Source organism: Scleropages formosus, chromosome 11, assembly GCF_900964775.1.
Source record: "Scleropages formosus chromosome 11, fSclFor1.1, whole genome shotgun sequence".
Lineage (NCBI taxonomy): Eukaryota > Metazoa > Chordata > Actinopteri > Osteoglossiformes > Osteoglossidae > Scleropages > Scleropages formosus.
Genome location: NC_041816.1, coordinates 5,879,105 through 5,896,436, shown reverse-complemented (window position 1 = coordinate 5,896,436; position 17,332 = coordinate 5,879,105). Strand labels below are relative to the sequence as shown.

The 17,332-nt window shown below is 52.0% G+C and overlaps 1 protein-coding gene across 6 annotated transcripts in view; it reads left to right on the top strand.

The window, feature by feature from the left end:
• LOC108934628 (zinc finger homeobox protein 3-like) overlaps positions 1-17,332 on the top strand; it is a 137,030-nt gene that overhangs the window by 74,533 nt on the left and 45,165 nt on the right. For all 6 annotated transcript variants that reach the window (XM_029256170.1, XM_018752577.2, XM_029256169.1 and 3 more), the window contains one exon: positions 1,398-1,629. In XM_029256170.1, the coding sequence (XP_029112003.1) occupies positions 1,398-1,629 (232 nt within the window). The remainder of the gene's footprint in view (positions 1-1,397; positions 1,630-17,332) is intronic.

Below are 17,332 nucleotides of genomic sequence, written 5' to 3'. Positions count from 1 at the left end.
GTTTGCTGAGCAGAAATGAGAAATGTGATATGGCGGCGGATGGAGCACAATTGCCCTCGGTGCCCTGTGGCAATTTTATCAGAAAATTAAATATCAGAAGGAAGGAAAGGGAGATTTTCAGGGAGCGGGTTTGCTATATATGTCGTATATTTAATATATTTTTGTCCTTTCCTGTTGTCTGCACCTGATGCAGATGTAATTTGGTTAAAAATCTGGACGGTGCCGCTGCTCTCGCAACGCAGAGCAGATGCGAGCGTGTCGACCGCTGCCACGGAAGGGCGCCGCGTTGAGGCTTCCCTTAATGAATCCATTTGTTACTCTCGACCTTTGTCGCACCGCAGGGGTGGTCACCTCCACTGGCCAAAGTACACGTTTTAGACGTAGATGCGCGCTTTCACTCGCCCCCCGGTGTGTGCTGTGCTGAGAGACGGGTCATGATGGGCTCTGGGGAAGTGGGGAGCTTGTTTCCCCTGTTCAACAGAGCTGTGAAAATCCGCTTTTAGAGAACGGTTTCTTAACAGAGGGAGGAAGAAAGGACCGACTGAATATTGACGGGGCAAAATTTCGGTTCGAGGTTGAGCGCTATCGCAAGTGTGAGTCCTGTATGGGACGAACTGGAGAGGAGAGTGACAGCAAAGTGACACACAGGAGCTGGGAGGACATGGAGCCTCATTTCCTCATGAGACCCGTGAACTCGATGCCTTGCGGAGAAAAAAACTCGCGTCCAGCAAGCGGACTCACCCTTTTTCACCGATGCTGTACGGGATTAAATATTAAATCAAGGGAGCGTTTTGAACGGAGGTTGTTTAGTTTGACTGGGATGAGTGCGCAGTGATTGGATGAGTGTTAATGTTGAGCAGGCGACTGCGCAGAGCGAGGGTGAGTGTGCCGGCATGGGATGAGCGTATGCGTGCGCGACTGTGTTCTGCTGCAGCCTCCTCTCCTTAAAAAACATGGTCCGTCTGTGGTAAGTGAGCTGCTCTGGATCACTTTAGCACGCCCTTTCCTTCTCGACACCCCCTCCTGCCCACCAGAGGGGGGATGCACTTGCCATGATCGATATTTAGTATCCCATGCGTGAAACAGGCAGCTGTTTGGAGTTTCCTCTTTAGAGATGGGCGCGTCCTCCCGAGCGACAGGGATCAATGCGGCCTTCTGTCCGGCGCTCTGCGCACCCGCCCTCCATGCACGGGTGCCCCCGGGACCCTCGCTGTCACCCGCTCCCATTCAGTGGGACGCAGGCGCCCAGGTGGCGTGCGAGGCGCCGTGTTGCACAGCGGAGCCGTGATCGCTCATTGATTTGCTCATTTGCGAGCCGTGCGAGCGAGAGGGAGTCCGCCGGGCCTCCCGCCTCCTGTCGGCTCAGCCTCTCTTCTCTCTCCCTCCGTCTCCTCCAGCACCTGCAGCAGCACGAGAGCGCCGTGGAGGGTGACTCAGGCTACTACCACTGTGCGCTGTGCAGCTACTCGACCAAGGCCAAGCTGAACCTTATTCAGCACGTGCGCTCCATGAAGCACCAGCGCAGCGAGAGCCTCCGCAAACTGCAGCGGCTGCAGAAGGGCCTGCCCGACGAGGAGGAGGACCTGGGCGCCATCTTCACCATCCGGAAGAGCCCCTCCGCCGACATGGGTAAGAGCGGGTCTCCGCACGTCTTCTCCGCACGCTGCTCCTTTCCGGCGACCGCTCGCAAACTACAACGTGCTTGACGCACGTCCCTGCTCCGAGTGCATCGCCCTGCCGGGACGCGTGATGGGCAGTTTAAGTTACGCGTGGTGCCCGAGGGACTCGGGAGAACCATTTTCGCTTAAATACTTTGTTTTGGCTGAGGAGTGCCACTTCTGTCCGGAGCAGCGTCCGTGGCGGCAGACGGGACGGCCTACGTGAGAGGGCTACAGGAAGGCCTAGTCGTACCCGGCGTCCTGTAGGCCCGGAAGCATCCAAAGAGTGGCGAATTCACTTAAACCGTGAACGGGCTGGTGAAATTATAGGACGGTTAAGGCTGGTTATTCTTGCATACTTGACATGGAAGTGTGTTTTATTGTTTGGGTTTAACAACAGAAGTTCCTTCTGCAAACATGGGGATGACTGAAGCGTTCAACTTTCTTCCGCGAGGAGAATTAACATCCGATCTGCACGATTATTACGAAGGAATTCTGGAGTGCGTGGACACCCTTCTGGATCTTCTCGGCGTCGTGAGATCGTACCGGTGAAATATCGGAACCTATCACCCTTGTTTAACGTTTACAGTTTCTCTGTCGTTCTGCCTCTACGTTCCCGCGACCCACAGCCGTTCTGCCTTTAAAAAAAGGACACCGCGAAGAAAACGTTCCCCGATTGGCTGCGAGGAGCCATCTGAGTGGCCGACGCCCGTGTGCCGGGCTCCGATTGGCCAGAGCGAGCGCATCCCGGTCGTAACACCAATTAAGTCACGTTCTCATCCTTGGCAGCAAACGACGACAACAAGAGCAACAAGAGCAACAAGCAGGAAACAAAGGGAGACAAACAGTCTTTTCAAGCCGGGTTAAGAGCGGTGAGCTGCGCTCATTTGAGGTTGTATCCTGATGCAGGATCAGTTTTATAATTACCTTGACTTCTGCCCCCCTTTCAGCACCCTGACAAAGGGGCTCCATTGTGGGCAGCCCCTCCCCCAGCTGGCTCCGCCCCTCGGGATGCCGGCCCCACCCAGGCACGCAGGCGCTCTGCGCTGTTATGTAAAAGCGGCCTTCTGAAGAAGCTTTGTTCCGAGGAGGCCGGGATAATGAAGGCAGCGGCTGGGAAATTGCGCAAAAGGCAGTCACAGATCTGAGGCAAATCATTAGAGGACGTATTTAGCCGAGCAATTAAGGACAATTAAGCGTTCTGCTCGATGCACTCCAAATATGTTAATGACTGTAGTGCAGTGGACAAGTGGGCACGGCGAGCGGAGAGGCGGCCCCACTTAGGTTAAAAGGGGTGGGGGATGGGACGCGGGCTGCGCCGTGTTTCGCAAACAAGGCACGTTTTCCTCCTCCTTTTCGTCGCCGTTTTTTTCCGCCTTTTTCCCTGAACTTTGATGCAGGCGAACGGGGCATCCGAGCGGCACGTGGTCGGGGGGGACCGCGGGTTAAGACCTCGGTTTGGGCAGCGGGTCGGGCGATGAGCGAGAAGCGAGGATCGGCTTCGCCCGCTCGATCATCCAGCCCCGTCCGTCGATGCAGAAAACGCATCCTCAGCAAGCACGCTTAGCTTACGGTGCCAAAGCGGGGGTTGTGGGTGAGGGCGGCACTCCTGTACCGTACCGTCTTGTTCTTGCTCTATGCTCCGTTCTCTCCAGTGGGGGGCGTCTGTTCTGACCACGTTCTTAAGGTGCCGAGCGTTGATGCGGACCGAGCGCAGCGGCTGGATGAGGGTCATGGTGAGCTTGTCAAAGGTGAGCCAAGAGGTCCAGCTTGTGATCGGGCAGTTTGCGTTCCGCAGAGACCCTACAAAGCGGCGTCCTCGGGCTTTAAGGAGCTCCGTCGCCCTAATCGGCCGTGACACTTTGTTTACCCACCGCCACAGGCTTGGTTTCAACGCCCAGGGCCTGATGGATCGTTGTGCAGATGCCACCCCCCGGTCCCCCTCCACCCACACCAGAGTAACACTGGCCGCAAACCAAAAGCCTCTCGAAAACAAGGCGGCTTCTCATTTGAGGGATGAGAAATTTCTCTCTCGTTATATGTTTTTTAAAAGGTCCGTTAAGTGAAATGAAGTGTGTAACAAAGGATGTCTGTCTCTTCCATTCCTTCCAAGCATCTTGATTGCATTACTCTGATAATGCGCATACCTCTTCATCAGCAGTCTCGTAGGCTGCCTCCACACACACACACACACACACACACACACACACACACACACACACGCGTGCGCGCGCGAGCGCAAATGCAGCTGAACCGTTCCCTGCCATTGTAATATTTAATTTCCTCCCTCTGAGCTGTGCCGAGGCTCTGGGCTCTTTCTTGTGGTCAAGGCGCAGTTGCTGAAGTGGTAAAAGGTTCCCGCGCTTGTTAAAACAGAGCTGGCCCGGGATTTCTGTGTCAGCGAGGCGGTAATTCCCCAGCCCGCTGCCGTGTGCCTCTGAAGGCCCAGCTGGAGCCAGGGCTCCCCGGCTGCCTTTCACATGGGCCTCGGGGCTGTAGGGTTCACGCCGGTGGCCCCCGGGGTCCACACTGGAAGGACGCCATCTTTTTAGAGAAAAATATCGCAACAGCAAAATGACTCAGCTTACCCACAATAATACTGTTATTTTTTAATGATTGCTGTTTTTCTTTTTTCAAGAACAGCGCTACTCAAAGGAGCGTGTGAAATCCTGAAACTTGGGCCACAGTGTGCGCAAAAGGTACCATAACCAAAACGCGCGGTGCATTAAAAGGTTGACATCCAACCGCACATTCCCCTCGTACATGGTATTTTTTCAAGTCATGTAGTGGTAATTCCAAATGCAGAAAGTTCCTCTAACACAGACCTGTGCACTTCACTAAGGTATGGCTGTATGAGGACCTCAGTGCTTCCAAAGAGTCATGAGTATGGCCTATGGAGGCAGCAAACCAGAGCTTCTGTTCAGTGGGTTGCTGGCTGGTGACAAACAGGTGCTTCAAGGGGTTCATCATTGGGTTTACTCTGTTTTACTTCTTCATCTTTATAAACAAGATGGTATTCCGTGTTTAGGTGGATGCAGATCTTGTCTAGAAAGGCGAGAGTATGAAGGGAGGAAGGGTGGAGATTGTCATTGGTAGAGGCTGAGAAGAAGCAGGAACAAGCTTCACTGATTGCGCAGATTATCCCCTGCTGTAGATCCACCGCCGATCCTTGATCGGTGGGTTGTGGCAGCTTCGTTCCCGCAATGGTAGGAGCTCACGTGTGGGGGTGGCAGTAGAGGGAAGGGGCGGGAGCATTGCTCATGGCTCACTCCCTTCAGGGCTCCATCCAGCAGGACACGGTGATGCGTCGCGCAGCTTGTTTCCAAGATCCGTCAGGTCAACGAAACGGCTTTTCCCGCCCACCCCGATGGTCAGCGTTCAATCCCTTTATTCACCATGCCTGGGTAGAAAGTGCTGTGTGTGGATACAGAAATCAGGTGGGTGTACAGGACATGAGGCTACAGGTAAAGCAACACCAGGCTCCCACCACAAAGCTTGTGCTACTGCGAAGGATGCTCTTCCAAGGCCGAACACCAAGGCCTGTCCCAACAGCAAGGCCTCCTACACCTCCCACTCAGGAGGCGCTGGTCACAGCTGCCTCATCTGTAGACCTGGCCACCAGGGAGAGGATAACCAAGGAAAATGAAGCGAAGAAAAACACCATTGTTTCGAGATGCTCTGCTCTTGTGCTTCAGTCCAGCAGAGTCACCGGAAAGCTGGAGTACTTGGTCCAGGTAGCAGGTTAAACGTTGTGTTCAGGTTTAGGCCCAGAGCAGTTTCGAGGTTTGTCTGTTCAGAAGATCAGTTAACCCATAAAGGTGGACGTATGTCTGTCTCCTGGCTATAAAATTGGCCATGAGTTTAGAACTTGCTCTCTAATGAACACCAAGGTTAGGGACTGAAGGCCTGGGTCAGTAGTGCAGATCAGGTTGAGGGATCATGCTCACTCTTAGCCCTAACAGAGGGAGATAAACACCAGGGTGCGATGAGTTCAGGCAGTAGCAATTCAAGGAATGCTGTGATTTTCCACACTTGTTAAAGGGCAAAGTCGACTTCACCAGGAAGAGAGTATTTTAGTCCCTGACCCACCCCCCATCCCATGTCTCTTGTTTCTCTCTGAGCTCTCAGTGTCCAGACTGGAACCCAGGGTGGAAATGGAGACTCTTGTGCATATTATTTATTAAAGGCAACTGTTTATTTTGACCCGGGCAGAGGGGTGGGGCTGGAGGTGGGGGCAAAGGCGTGAGGCTAGGCGTGTCTGGGGGGGGGGCCCTAATCCCAGCCGCAAGGCAGCAGGATGAGAGGAAATTGTCTGATTTACGTGCAGCTGGGGCAGCAGAGCCATAGCTCGTCTCCCTTGGCTGTGGAACGTGACAGGAATTACACAAATGCATTACCTCTCATTTCAAAATATTGAAAAATAACCTTTTATTAAAAAGCTGAAATGACGGCTTTATAGATTTTTCCAGTCACGCATGTTGCTGAAGCTTCATATTGCTCCGTCTTCCAGCTCACACAAGGAAGTCTCTTTTTTTTTCCTTACTCTCTTCTTTTTTCCACCATCTCTCAGTTTATAGACACATGTTGCATAAATTCCGCTGCCGGCTCATCCTGTTAGAGCGAAATGGCCAAAAAGCCACAGTGCTATTTTAAGCGCGAGTCAGGCTCGAGACGGAGTTTTTGTCTCCGAACTTCCCATGCTCTTTAGCTGCGTCCCAAAGCACAGAGGGTGGGATTGGCGAGACCCCCGGTATCACGGCCCAGTAGGTAAATGCCACATCTGCGCTCTCCATTTTGGGGTCCGACATCCACGTAGCTTGTGCTGCCGGTCCGGTCAGCCGGTATTTGTGCTGCTAGACTTATAGGAGCCTGGAAAGGCGTGGGGAGAGCAGCAGAGATCAGGCGACAAATCCATTTCTGTTCTTTTCTGCCAGTGTTGTGTTGGTGTGCAAGTGTGCATCTCATACACACACACACCACACAGATATACACAAGGGAAGATGCCTGCCTGTGGGTGGTAGAGACCCATTCTGGATCCTTTGTCACGAGGATTTTTTTTTTCCAGTGCCTCATTTCTGTGCCATTACGAGGTGCACCGCGGACAGAAGGAGGGAAAGCGGGGGCCATATTGGGTTCCTACCCCCCGTCACGACAGGACGCTCTCTGGAAAGCTGATACAAAAGATAGACAGTCCATCAGCCAAGAGTCATCTCATTTGTACTTACCAAATGTGCTAATGAGTTCTATATATAGGTCCACAAGCTCTGACAGTGATTTTCAGAGCGAGACAGGAGCTTGGTGGTTTACAGTGCCAAGTTGCAGGATGCAGACAGTCTGGAGGCTCAGAGGCTGCCCTCCCCCATGTGTAAGTGTTAGTCTGGAGAGGAGGAAAAGGCAACACAGAAGAGCAGCGCTTTCGTCAGTTGCGAGGTCAACGGGAGACAACCGGAATCTGCGGTTCCGCACGGGCCGTCCGGGGATTCAACTCTTGGCACCTTCGCGCTCTCGCGCTTCTTCAGTACCTTCTAAAACTACGGATCGCGGTTTGCCTTGCTGGAAGGGCGGAAATGGGTCCCACTCTGTGTGTGGGACTCAGCTGGCGTGGTGGACTGGCAGCGTTTTTAAGTGCGAGACCTGGGGCCGCAAGTAGAGGAATGGATAAGGACGATGGTATCAGACCGGACTGTTGGCAGCTCCCAGCTCTAATCCCGGGAGGTTTCCTGATGTCGAACCTTTTGGAAAGGCTTTTAATCTGATCTTCTTCAGCGAACACATGAACGAGAGAGTTTTTTTTTTTCACAGATTCCATCTGCATCTCCAGACAACTATCTGCATCCCCCTCTGCACTAACCTGGGATGTTGCTGTTTGAGGTCTGTTGTATTTTACTACAAATAATGGAGGTCTGAGGCTTTGATCTCCTCTTCAACCCAACCGGGAGCAAACGTGAAGAACAGACCCCTTGTGTCACCAATGACTTTTCCAGGACATCTGGTGCAACGCACGCACGCACGCACGCACGCACGCACGCGCGCACACACACACACACCCACACCCAGTCACATGCACAAGTGTAACAGCTGCTGACAACCCTGCTCCTGCAGAGTTTAAAAAACTGTAGGTTTTGCCTTTAAATAAGCAAACAGAAGAGTTCCTCACAGCCAACTTGGACTGCCACCAAGTCGCACATTATGATCTCATGGTCAGCATGTTATTATATATTTACTATTGATTTGCACTGTTTGTGTGCGTCAGGTGTTACGGGAAGCAGAGCCAACAGACCTTTAAGAGCTCTTTGACGGCAGCTGTTGGTTCTGTGCGTGGCTCTTCTTGTGGACCCACTGGTACTTTAAGGCAGCTCCAATTAGCTGTCGGCGGCAGGATATCTGGAGAAGTTTCACAGTTTCGAATCCAAAGAGGCAAAGTTATTCTTTTTTTAATAAGGCTGTTTCCCCCCAGAAAGCGAATGTGGATCAAAGGGCATGATGTCTGCTTTGGATGAGTTCACATGCAGCCAGACTGATATGCGCTCTCAGTTTCTGCCAAATGTGCCCCTTTCCACCAATGATGCCTTTGCTTGCTGATACATATATTCAGTGATGTGTGCATTTGCATAGAAAGCGGCTGCCGCCCCACCCCACCCCAGCCCGGCCCGCGTGAAACAGGAAACCAGGTCACACGCATGCACAACGGACACCTGCTCTGTTGTGTCGTCACGGCAACGTGCGCCTTCCCTCCACCCTGTTTGTTAGAGTTCCCGAGCAGATGGTGCCGATGAGGGAAGGAATAATTCAGCTGTCAACCCAGTAACCTTTACCTGCGGGCCTTGTTGTCAGCCATTGATTTACCTCGAGCTTGATTATTCATACGGAGGAGCGGGCACAGGGGGACTGCCGGCATCTGATCGATGTGACATCGGTGCTTTCTTCGCGACCGTACTAAAAAAAAAAAGGGGTCCCTGGATGGACTTCTCTCCTTGTCCTTCTTCCACATGAATCACATCCCACGCTGCCGGCTCCCTCACGCAGTCAGGACCTTGCTAATCCTAAACGAGGAGCTTGTGTGTAGCGGCAGCGAGGCCCGAAGTGTGGAGATATACTGGATTTAGATGGATTCGCTTGTCTTGCTTCCTGTGTGGCCTCTATCAACTGAACGGTGCCTCGGGAAAGCAGTGAGCGAGCGTGGCCGAGAAGAGGCGCTCCGACGTGCAGACGGGAGCTCGACCGCTAGCATCGGCCCAGGCGCTGGAAGCCTGCAGGCTGTGGGAACGTAAGGACGGGTGCGTTACGATATGACCTGTTCGTGATAAAATGTTGCCTGCTTGTGCCGCAGCCTCACCCGTAACTTTGGACGGTAAAATAACCCTGCTTAACTACAAATGAAGGTCCTGCCGGTGACAGCCGAAGACAGGATGCTATTTGTTTCTGACAAACTGGGACATTCCTCTAGTTCGAAGGGGGAAAATTTACAGCAGCCTTTCGCTTTTAGTGGAAAGCGCTCGTCCTACAAGGACTCTTTGTCTAATCTCCTCCCTGGTGCTCACATTTTATTTTCTGCTAATTAAGACAGACCTTACAGCCTGTTTAGAGGGCCAGAGGACCTGCGGGTATGATGAAGAGGTTGGAAACTTCAGGAAAAGTGATCCGAGTGTGTTGTTTTACCGGATCGCTTCCACCGCCTGACCAAAATAGCGGCAGGTTTTGTCGTTCCTCATATTCCTTCAACGCCTCATCTTTGCATCTTTTTACAAGATTGCAATTTTCAGGATTTGGTGACTACGATTTAAGAAAATAAATGAAAGAATACCTGTCTGCTGCAGCATAAAGAGCACGGATGAGTGTGGAAGCTTCCGCTGCACCAGGGATGATTATTAGAGTTTTGCTCTTTGCTCAAAATCAATATCTGTCATTGAACAGACTGTGTTGAGACCAAGAAAAGTAAACCTCTGTAACATTTTACTAATTTCCTCATTCTTTTCACAAGCCGCCTGAAAAGTGCACACTGCAGCCTGTCCACAGATGTCCCAGTTCAGTCCAGAACGCATCTACTAATGCTTCTACTTTTATTCCCCTGAGATTCTTTGAAATTGTACACGTGCAGGTATCTTAGAGATCCACTTTAAAATTGGAAAAACAGTTGTGATGGAAGAAGGGTGAAAACACATGATGAAGTAGAAAGCCCAGCCTGACCAATCAAACGCATTAAGATGAATAAGCCACTGTTTAGAAACCAGGCAAAGGTCAATTTTCACACTGCCTGCTCAGTAAGAGTTGAGGAGAAACAGCATTCCAGGTCAGTTCAGCTGTGCTCCAAACAGGAAGCACTACCCAGAATCCCCAGCTCAGCCACTGCTGCTGGATGAAGGTTTCAGATAGTGAGCTGGCTGTTAGCTGGGTGTCTCCACTTAGTCTTACTTCCTGGTTCAGGCAACTCTAACGTGGTCTTCCAAGGAGCACCTCCACCCTAGGAGTCCGATCGCCCCTCTCATATGAGGCCATGCCCAGTCTACAGGTGAGAACAATCCTTGCTGGAGCACATCACACATCCATCCATTGTCAAACAACTACTTGTCCCGACTGAGTCGTGGCGAGCTGGAGGCTTACCCAGCAACCCAGGGCACAAGGCCAAAGGGGAAGGGGACGCAACCGGGACGGGACGCCAGTCCATCACAAGGCAACCCAAGCAGGGCTCGAACCCTAGACCCACCACACAGCGGGCACCGGCAGAACGCACCACACCACCACACCCTCCATATTACCGCTCCCACTCTTTATTTTTTCTGAACCGCTTGTCCCATACGGGGTCGCGGGGAACCGGAGCCTACCCCGCAACACAGGGCTTAAGGCCGGAGGGGGAGGGGACACACCCAGGACGGGACGCCAGTCCTCCGCAAGGCACCCCAAGCAGGACTCAAACCCCAGACCCACCAGAGAGCAGGACCCGGTCCAACCCACTGCGCCACCACGCCCCCGGCCACTCTCTGTTTGAATTTAATTAATTTAGCACAGTAATTTCTCCAGAGTTCAGTGATTACTGACTATTGTTTAGCTGACACTTTTATCCGTGGTGACTTCGAGCCCTGCTTGGAGTGCCTTGCGGCGGACTGGACCTGGGTGTGTCCCCTCCCCCGACATGACTTTGTTAGACACTACAGTAAACTGCTTACAGTCATTCACACATCTATACAGCAGAGTAGTGTAGCACACACACTGCGGGCAATTTAGATTCCTCAATGACCTGGAACACATGTCTTTGGACTGTGGGGGGAAACCAGGGCACCCCGAAGAAATTCATGTGGACACGAGGAGAACAGGCAAACTCCACACACACTGAGCAGGGATTGAGCGAATATTTTATCGCACTGACCGGGCAATTTGCTGTGCCACTGTATCGCTGCCAGTACCCCTAAAATTCTTCCCAAGTGACTGATAGGGCCAGAGGCTTGGAATACACGGGCACAAGAAAGGAGTCTGTGTTGGTTTCACAGTGCTATCAGCAACATTGGGCTCATGATTTATTAATCCTGGAAGGAAACCACCGCATAAAGCAAGAACAAGGTATAAGACACTGTAACCAGTGATTACCATGCAAAAGTCCGTCAGCACACCTGTACGCTGTAGTCTGCACCTTTTCCTTGAGGTTGCCGGTACGCCGCCAGCGCACAGGGCGCCCGCCGACTCATTGATATGTCTTGCTTTGAGAGAGCACGGCGATATTTTTCTCTTTCTCCAGCCGCTGGTCATTAGAGTATAAGGAGAGGCGCTAATGGTGTCTCAGAAGGATGGTTCAGTGGGACATGGGGTGAAATTAGCAGCCAGGTTTGTGTCACCCTTCCTTCTGTCCTTAATGAGGCGGGGGTGGGGGCAGACTTCGTAACGACATGCCAGTCGATGACTATTAAAACCTGTTAAATCACTCGGTCCCTCTCGCACACAGATACACACCTACTTCCTTCAGCCTTTTCTGCTTCTTAGCTGCGGTCAGAACGCACACACATACACGCAGTCTGAAAGCACTTGTCCCAAGCAGGGTCACAGCGAACCAGAGCCAACCCAGAAACACACGGCGTGAGGGGACGCGCCCAGGACGGGGCACCAGTCCATCACAAGGCACCCCAAGCACTCGAACCCCAGACCCACCAGAGAGCAGCACCCGGTCAAACCCGCTGCGCTGCTGCTCCACCACGCCCTCTGCTGTGGTCGGAATGCTCAGTGTAATTCAGTTGGGTAAACAGGGTAATACCCCCCCATCCCAGAGTATTTAAAATTATGACCCGTCCCACCTCATAATTAGTTTGATCTTACCTTCCATCAAAGGAGTGTGAAATGCCTTTGTCATGTACAAGCTAAAGTATTCATAAAAGATAGAGCCAATAATGAGAATATAATTGCGGTTTTCATATCAATCAAAAAATTTGTATAACTGGAGAAAACGCTAACCTGTTGAGAAATGGTCAAAGCGTCTCCTACTTCAGCCAGCTAGTGCTCAGTTCAGTCTGTGGCCCAACACTGACAGCAGTTACATTATTGCGCACGGTGTTGTATTATTATTATTACACAGTATAAGAGCATTATTAGCTGGGAGCATAGCTGGTTTGCGCGAACTGATATTATATTTCCGCTCCGCCCTGGTCAGTTAACACGGATGCCTTGGCTGCGCTGCAGCTGCACCCAGGCGCACAAATGAGGTACGGCAACATAATTAACTACCTCACTTTCGGTTCTTCACACTAGAACCGCAATAATTAGCGGCCTCATTGTGAGTCTCCCTCGTATATACGTTCGATACCCGCGGGACTCGGAGCGGTTGACACGGGGAAGAATGCGAGGTGTGGAGCGGCGTCGCGGAGGGGTTCGTGCGTGTGTGCGTGCGTGCGTGGCCTGCTGTCAGTCAGCCGGACGGGGCATTAATCCCGGGCTTGTTTAGCTGCCCTGCTGCTTGCACCGATGGGGCACATTGTGGCAGGGGGAATTGGGGGGGGAGACTCCATTTTTGTCATGCAAAGCAGGGCCAAAGAATATAATTGGGTTTGCGAGAGCGAACGATGTCTCCTTTGTGGACGGGCCCTGTGCAGTCACTTTGCGGGGCCCATTGTGTCCAGGCCCACAATGGCATTAATTTGTGCTCCTGGCCCCAGCTCTTCCTGCAGTCAGCTCCTGTCCGTTCCACTCTGGCTCCACGCTTCACTTCCACGCTCCAGCAGAGCCGGGGAAGAGGGCAAAAAAAAAAAAGGGAGACTTTGGAACCCCCCTCAATTCCCTTATTCCCTTCCATCAAAAAAAAAAAGGGGAAGAAAAAAAGGAAAAAATTCTCACATGCTTTGCCCCTTCCGTTCAGAATTAGACCCCTTGTTTCTCCGTTTGGGCTGGAATCTGTTTGCGTGCGCAAAAAATCGCGTTGGGAACGATACCTGGGTGCCGCGCGGAGCAAACGGGTAATTGTTCTCGGAAATAAAGAGCGTCCGCCTCCAAATGCGTAGTAGAGCCTTCTGCTATTTTAGCTCACCGCGCCTAATCCTTGAGTGATTTATTTCCACCTGTGAAATCCAAAGTAGAGATGTGCGGCGCACGCGTGCAGAGGCTGCTCTCACCGGCGCCCAACCGTCGTGGTGGACGAGGGAGTCCATCCTGGCGACGAGATGCGGTCGGGGTTTAGACCCTCTGGACTGGACGGGACGCTTTTCCAGCATGTGAAAGTGAGCTTTAACGGATACGAACGCCGAGGTGGAGGTTTCGACGTGCGCGAAGCCGTCCCTCCTCTGCCCGCGGGCTCTCCGAGCAGCAATACGTGCGTAAGAGCGCTGTTGGCGCCCCGTCTGATGGGTTCTCCCGTGTTGGATCCCCTCGGATGCAGCAATTAAACACCGGCGTGCGCTGTTGTCGCCTGCCGGGCCGCTGAATAGCCGCTCTGCTCTCCCGCCCGCGTCCCCTAAGTACGGCCGCTGCTCCGAGCCCCCTTCCGCCTAAAGACTGGAACAATCTTTAAATTAGCACTCGAGCCGCCGCTACAAAGGAGTGCACTTAACACTTATGAGATCCGCTCGGCGAGTCCCGAACGCGCGTCCTTGGCGAACGCGAACGCCGCTTCCCCGTGCCAAGGAGACGAGCGCGGAAATCGGGCGGGCAGATGCGAGGGGAAACGAGCACGAAATGGCGAAAAACGACGCCATCCCAGCAGCTCTCTCGTTTTTTTTTTTTCCCCCCTTTCCCTTTCTTTTCTTTTACACATCAAACGGAAGGCAGCCCGTCAGCAAATGGACGCGCGCATTTCCTCCGAGAGACGCCGGGGCCCGGGTCCCCGCCCCCACACACAAATTGAATAGCGGCTAACCTTGTCATATTTAGTGCACTTTTAATGGCCCCGTGTCTCGTAAAGGTGTAATCATGCGTGATAATACCCGGCCAAAGTTACTAAGCTACGAGCAGTCTTGTGTGTGTTAAAGTGGCCTCTTTTTTTGTTGAAAGGTCATTCATAACTTGGCTGTGCCGCTGATGTACAGTGAGAGATATTGATTGATTAATGTATAAAGTGCTGGGAATCCATTTGCCTCTGTGAGAGGGAATAAAGCAGAGACTTGCACTCTCTCTCTGTCTCACTCTCTGTATTTTCACCTCTCCCCCCATTGTTCGAAGGGCATCGTTTTTCGCCGGCTGAGTTTAAGGCACAAAAGGGCTGTTTCTGCCAAGTAATGCATTCAAAGGAACATTGATTCTCATCAGTGTCAGTTGAATTACCCTCAAAGGGTTGACAAGGAGTTGCTCTTATATTAACCTTCGAGCCTTTTTTTCCGCGCCTCTAAAAGAATTTCTGGCTTTCTGGTCGGAGCCTCGGCAGACCTCTCCGTGTTTAGAAGCTGTGAGAACGCATGCATTTTTTAAAAGTCTCCAACGTGCGAGAAGTTTTCTCGTCCTCATTTCCGGGTTTTTTTTTTTTTTCCTTCCCACCCTCCGTTTCGTTTCCTCTCTCTTATGATGATCGCTTAACAAATTACTGCGCTCGTCCAATTCTTCCCATGTACAGCTTGTGCTTTTATTTCCTTAATAGCTTTGTTTCTCTCTCTCGCTCCGTTCCGATCCTTTATTTTTTGGTTCGCTGTGCCGCTGGGAGACCGTGGGTGGTCATCTGCGCGTCTGCCCTGTTTGAAGGCACGGATTTGCTCCCGCCCGGGCCCACCGGGCTTCGTTTGCCTGCTTTACGGAGCCCTCGAGGCAGGGAGTCACAGGGTCAGCGCCTCTGCGCGCGGGGAAGGGAGACCCCCATACAGCCCCGGGCCCGGCAGGGAGCCCCTGGGAGACACCTCCTCAAAGACAGAGCGCCCCGCGAATCGTGGCTTGCGACTTGGACTCGCGGGCGGACGTGATGATCCTTGCCGCTTTCATCTCCATTGGAGGCGCCTCCATTAGAATTCTTTATCTTTGCGCCCCTGGTTGTCGTTGACAATGCCGATAAGGACACCGATGGTTGGAAGACATTAAACCGTCGCCCCTTCGCGAAACACTCTTGATAAAGAATGCATACATGTAGATTAATTTAATAATGAAGGCTATTAGTAACGCTTCTGTTAGACGTTGTAATTATGAATTGTTTTATGCTTTATAGGGGTGTATTCATTAGTTTGCCTATTGACAGTACAGCGTAATTGATGAGAACGAAAACAAGGCCGTAAGGTTTTCGAGAGCAGGCGCGCGTGGCTTGGTTATCGCTCGCTCGTGGCTAGAAGGACGTCAGCTGGCGACGTTCTCACAGGTGCCTTTCCGAGCAAATGCTGGTCAGCGTTATCTATAGACAGCGAAGGGAAGGGAGGCGTGAGGGACTTTTGGGTCTTTTGGTTTTGTTATGGTCGTATTTATTTCTTTAGCGAGCGTGCCGTTGTATTTAAAAGCGCGGACTTCGCTGGTGCTCTTCTTTGTCGTGGCCCGCGTGTTTGCGTGTGTCTCTGCGTGCTGTGGCTAGTAGCCTGTCCAGCGGAGGCCCGAGCAGCATAGCGCCACCTGCCCAAAGCCCTCTGAGGCTCAGCATCAACCACGGAGACCTGTCTGCGCCCCCTTAGATGCCCTCCTACCCCGCGAAGGAGCGCCGTAGCGGGTGGAGAGCGCGGTCGCTTCGGCCGACTCCACAGCCGAGCGCCGACGGCGAGCGCACGGCCCCCGCGCACCGTCGTCAAAGTACCTTTACGTGTCAACTCGCTGTATTTCATCTTGATGAACGCTAGGCGTGTCCCATGCTTCCGAATCCCAGCGGACAGCTCTCAGGTAATCACTTTTACAGTGGCAGAGATGGAAAAATATTTAAATGAGATAACGCTGCATTTCGAAGGCGAGCCTCTTGCGCACGGTGATATAAGGGGGCGCGAGCCATGCTGAAAAGTTTACTTTGGGCGGAAGAAATAGCAAACGTAATGGTGCAGTAATTCATGCAGGCCGGTGTTTTTCGAATGCTGGTAATTATTTAGGAATACTCTCTTTCCGCCGCGTCGTCTCACCGAAGCGGATCTCATTTCCTAGGCATAGACGGGAATGCATACACTTAATAATTATTGTGCTTAATGCTCTAGTCATAATCCCAGGTTTTATGATGGTTTTCTAATGATTTTCTAATGATGTTAAATATTAGCAGAAAGTACAGCTGTAATTTTAACACAGCGGTCATTTTTTTGCTGCGCTATCAGCGCGCGGAATTGCGAATGCAATGAATATTGTGCTCTGAATTAGATTTAAAGGCCGCCTCTTTTCTTATTTTCTCCGTCTGTCTCTCCCTTCCTCTCTCTCTCTCTCTCTCTCTCTCTCTCGCGTGCGCGTGCGCACCCCCCTCTGCCATAAATCCTCATCACCGCACTATTGAAGCCCCCCGCCCTTCCCCTGCAGTCCCAGGTGGGAAAGCGATTAGAAGAGGGGGCTATTTTATTCGGTCTCGCAGCCCATCCATGGCGATCATTTGTAAAAATGCTCGACTGAAATGAGATAGACCCAACCCAGCAGGAAAAAAAAAAGAAAGTCCTGCTGCGGCCTCCTGGGAAATAATTCCTTTACAAAAAAGGAGAAAGAAGATGGGGGGGGGGGGGGGGGGAATTTGCAGGGACAACAAAAAATAATTTCTCTGAATGGCTATCAAACGAAGGAGCAAGCTCATTTCGTGAAGAGTGACAATGTCGGGCAAAATATGTATTGAAGACAAAGACTTTGTCTCCTGCCTGAGCCTCTACAGTGAATTACCCCCCCCCACTTTCTTATAACCCCCCCACAGCTTTTTAATTAAATGGCTGCCGCTCCATCTCTCTATTCGTAGCTCCCCATTACAGAGGGCAGATAAGGGATTGCTATCTGTAGCATGTTAAGAAAGGCTTCTGGGCAGCCAAGCCTCATGAAATTTGTCACAAGATCTCATTTTCCTCATTGCCAGACGTGATGCTTATAATTGATGTGGAGGCAGTAGTAATTTATTGGCCGTTCGCAATTATCATCCCATACAGGCTGGGGGATGTGACTGCAATTTAGATTTGAGGTGGGGGGTGCGAATGGGGGGAGGCACGGCGGCGGGGGGCGCATGCATTACGAGAACCTGTTTTTTTTTTTTTTTTTTTTTGATTTTTGTCGCCTCCTCGTCCGAGTCCCAAAGTACGCGAGCGTGCGGACGGACGGGTTTCCCCGCCTAATTGACCCGCGTGGAAGAGAGGCGG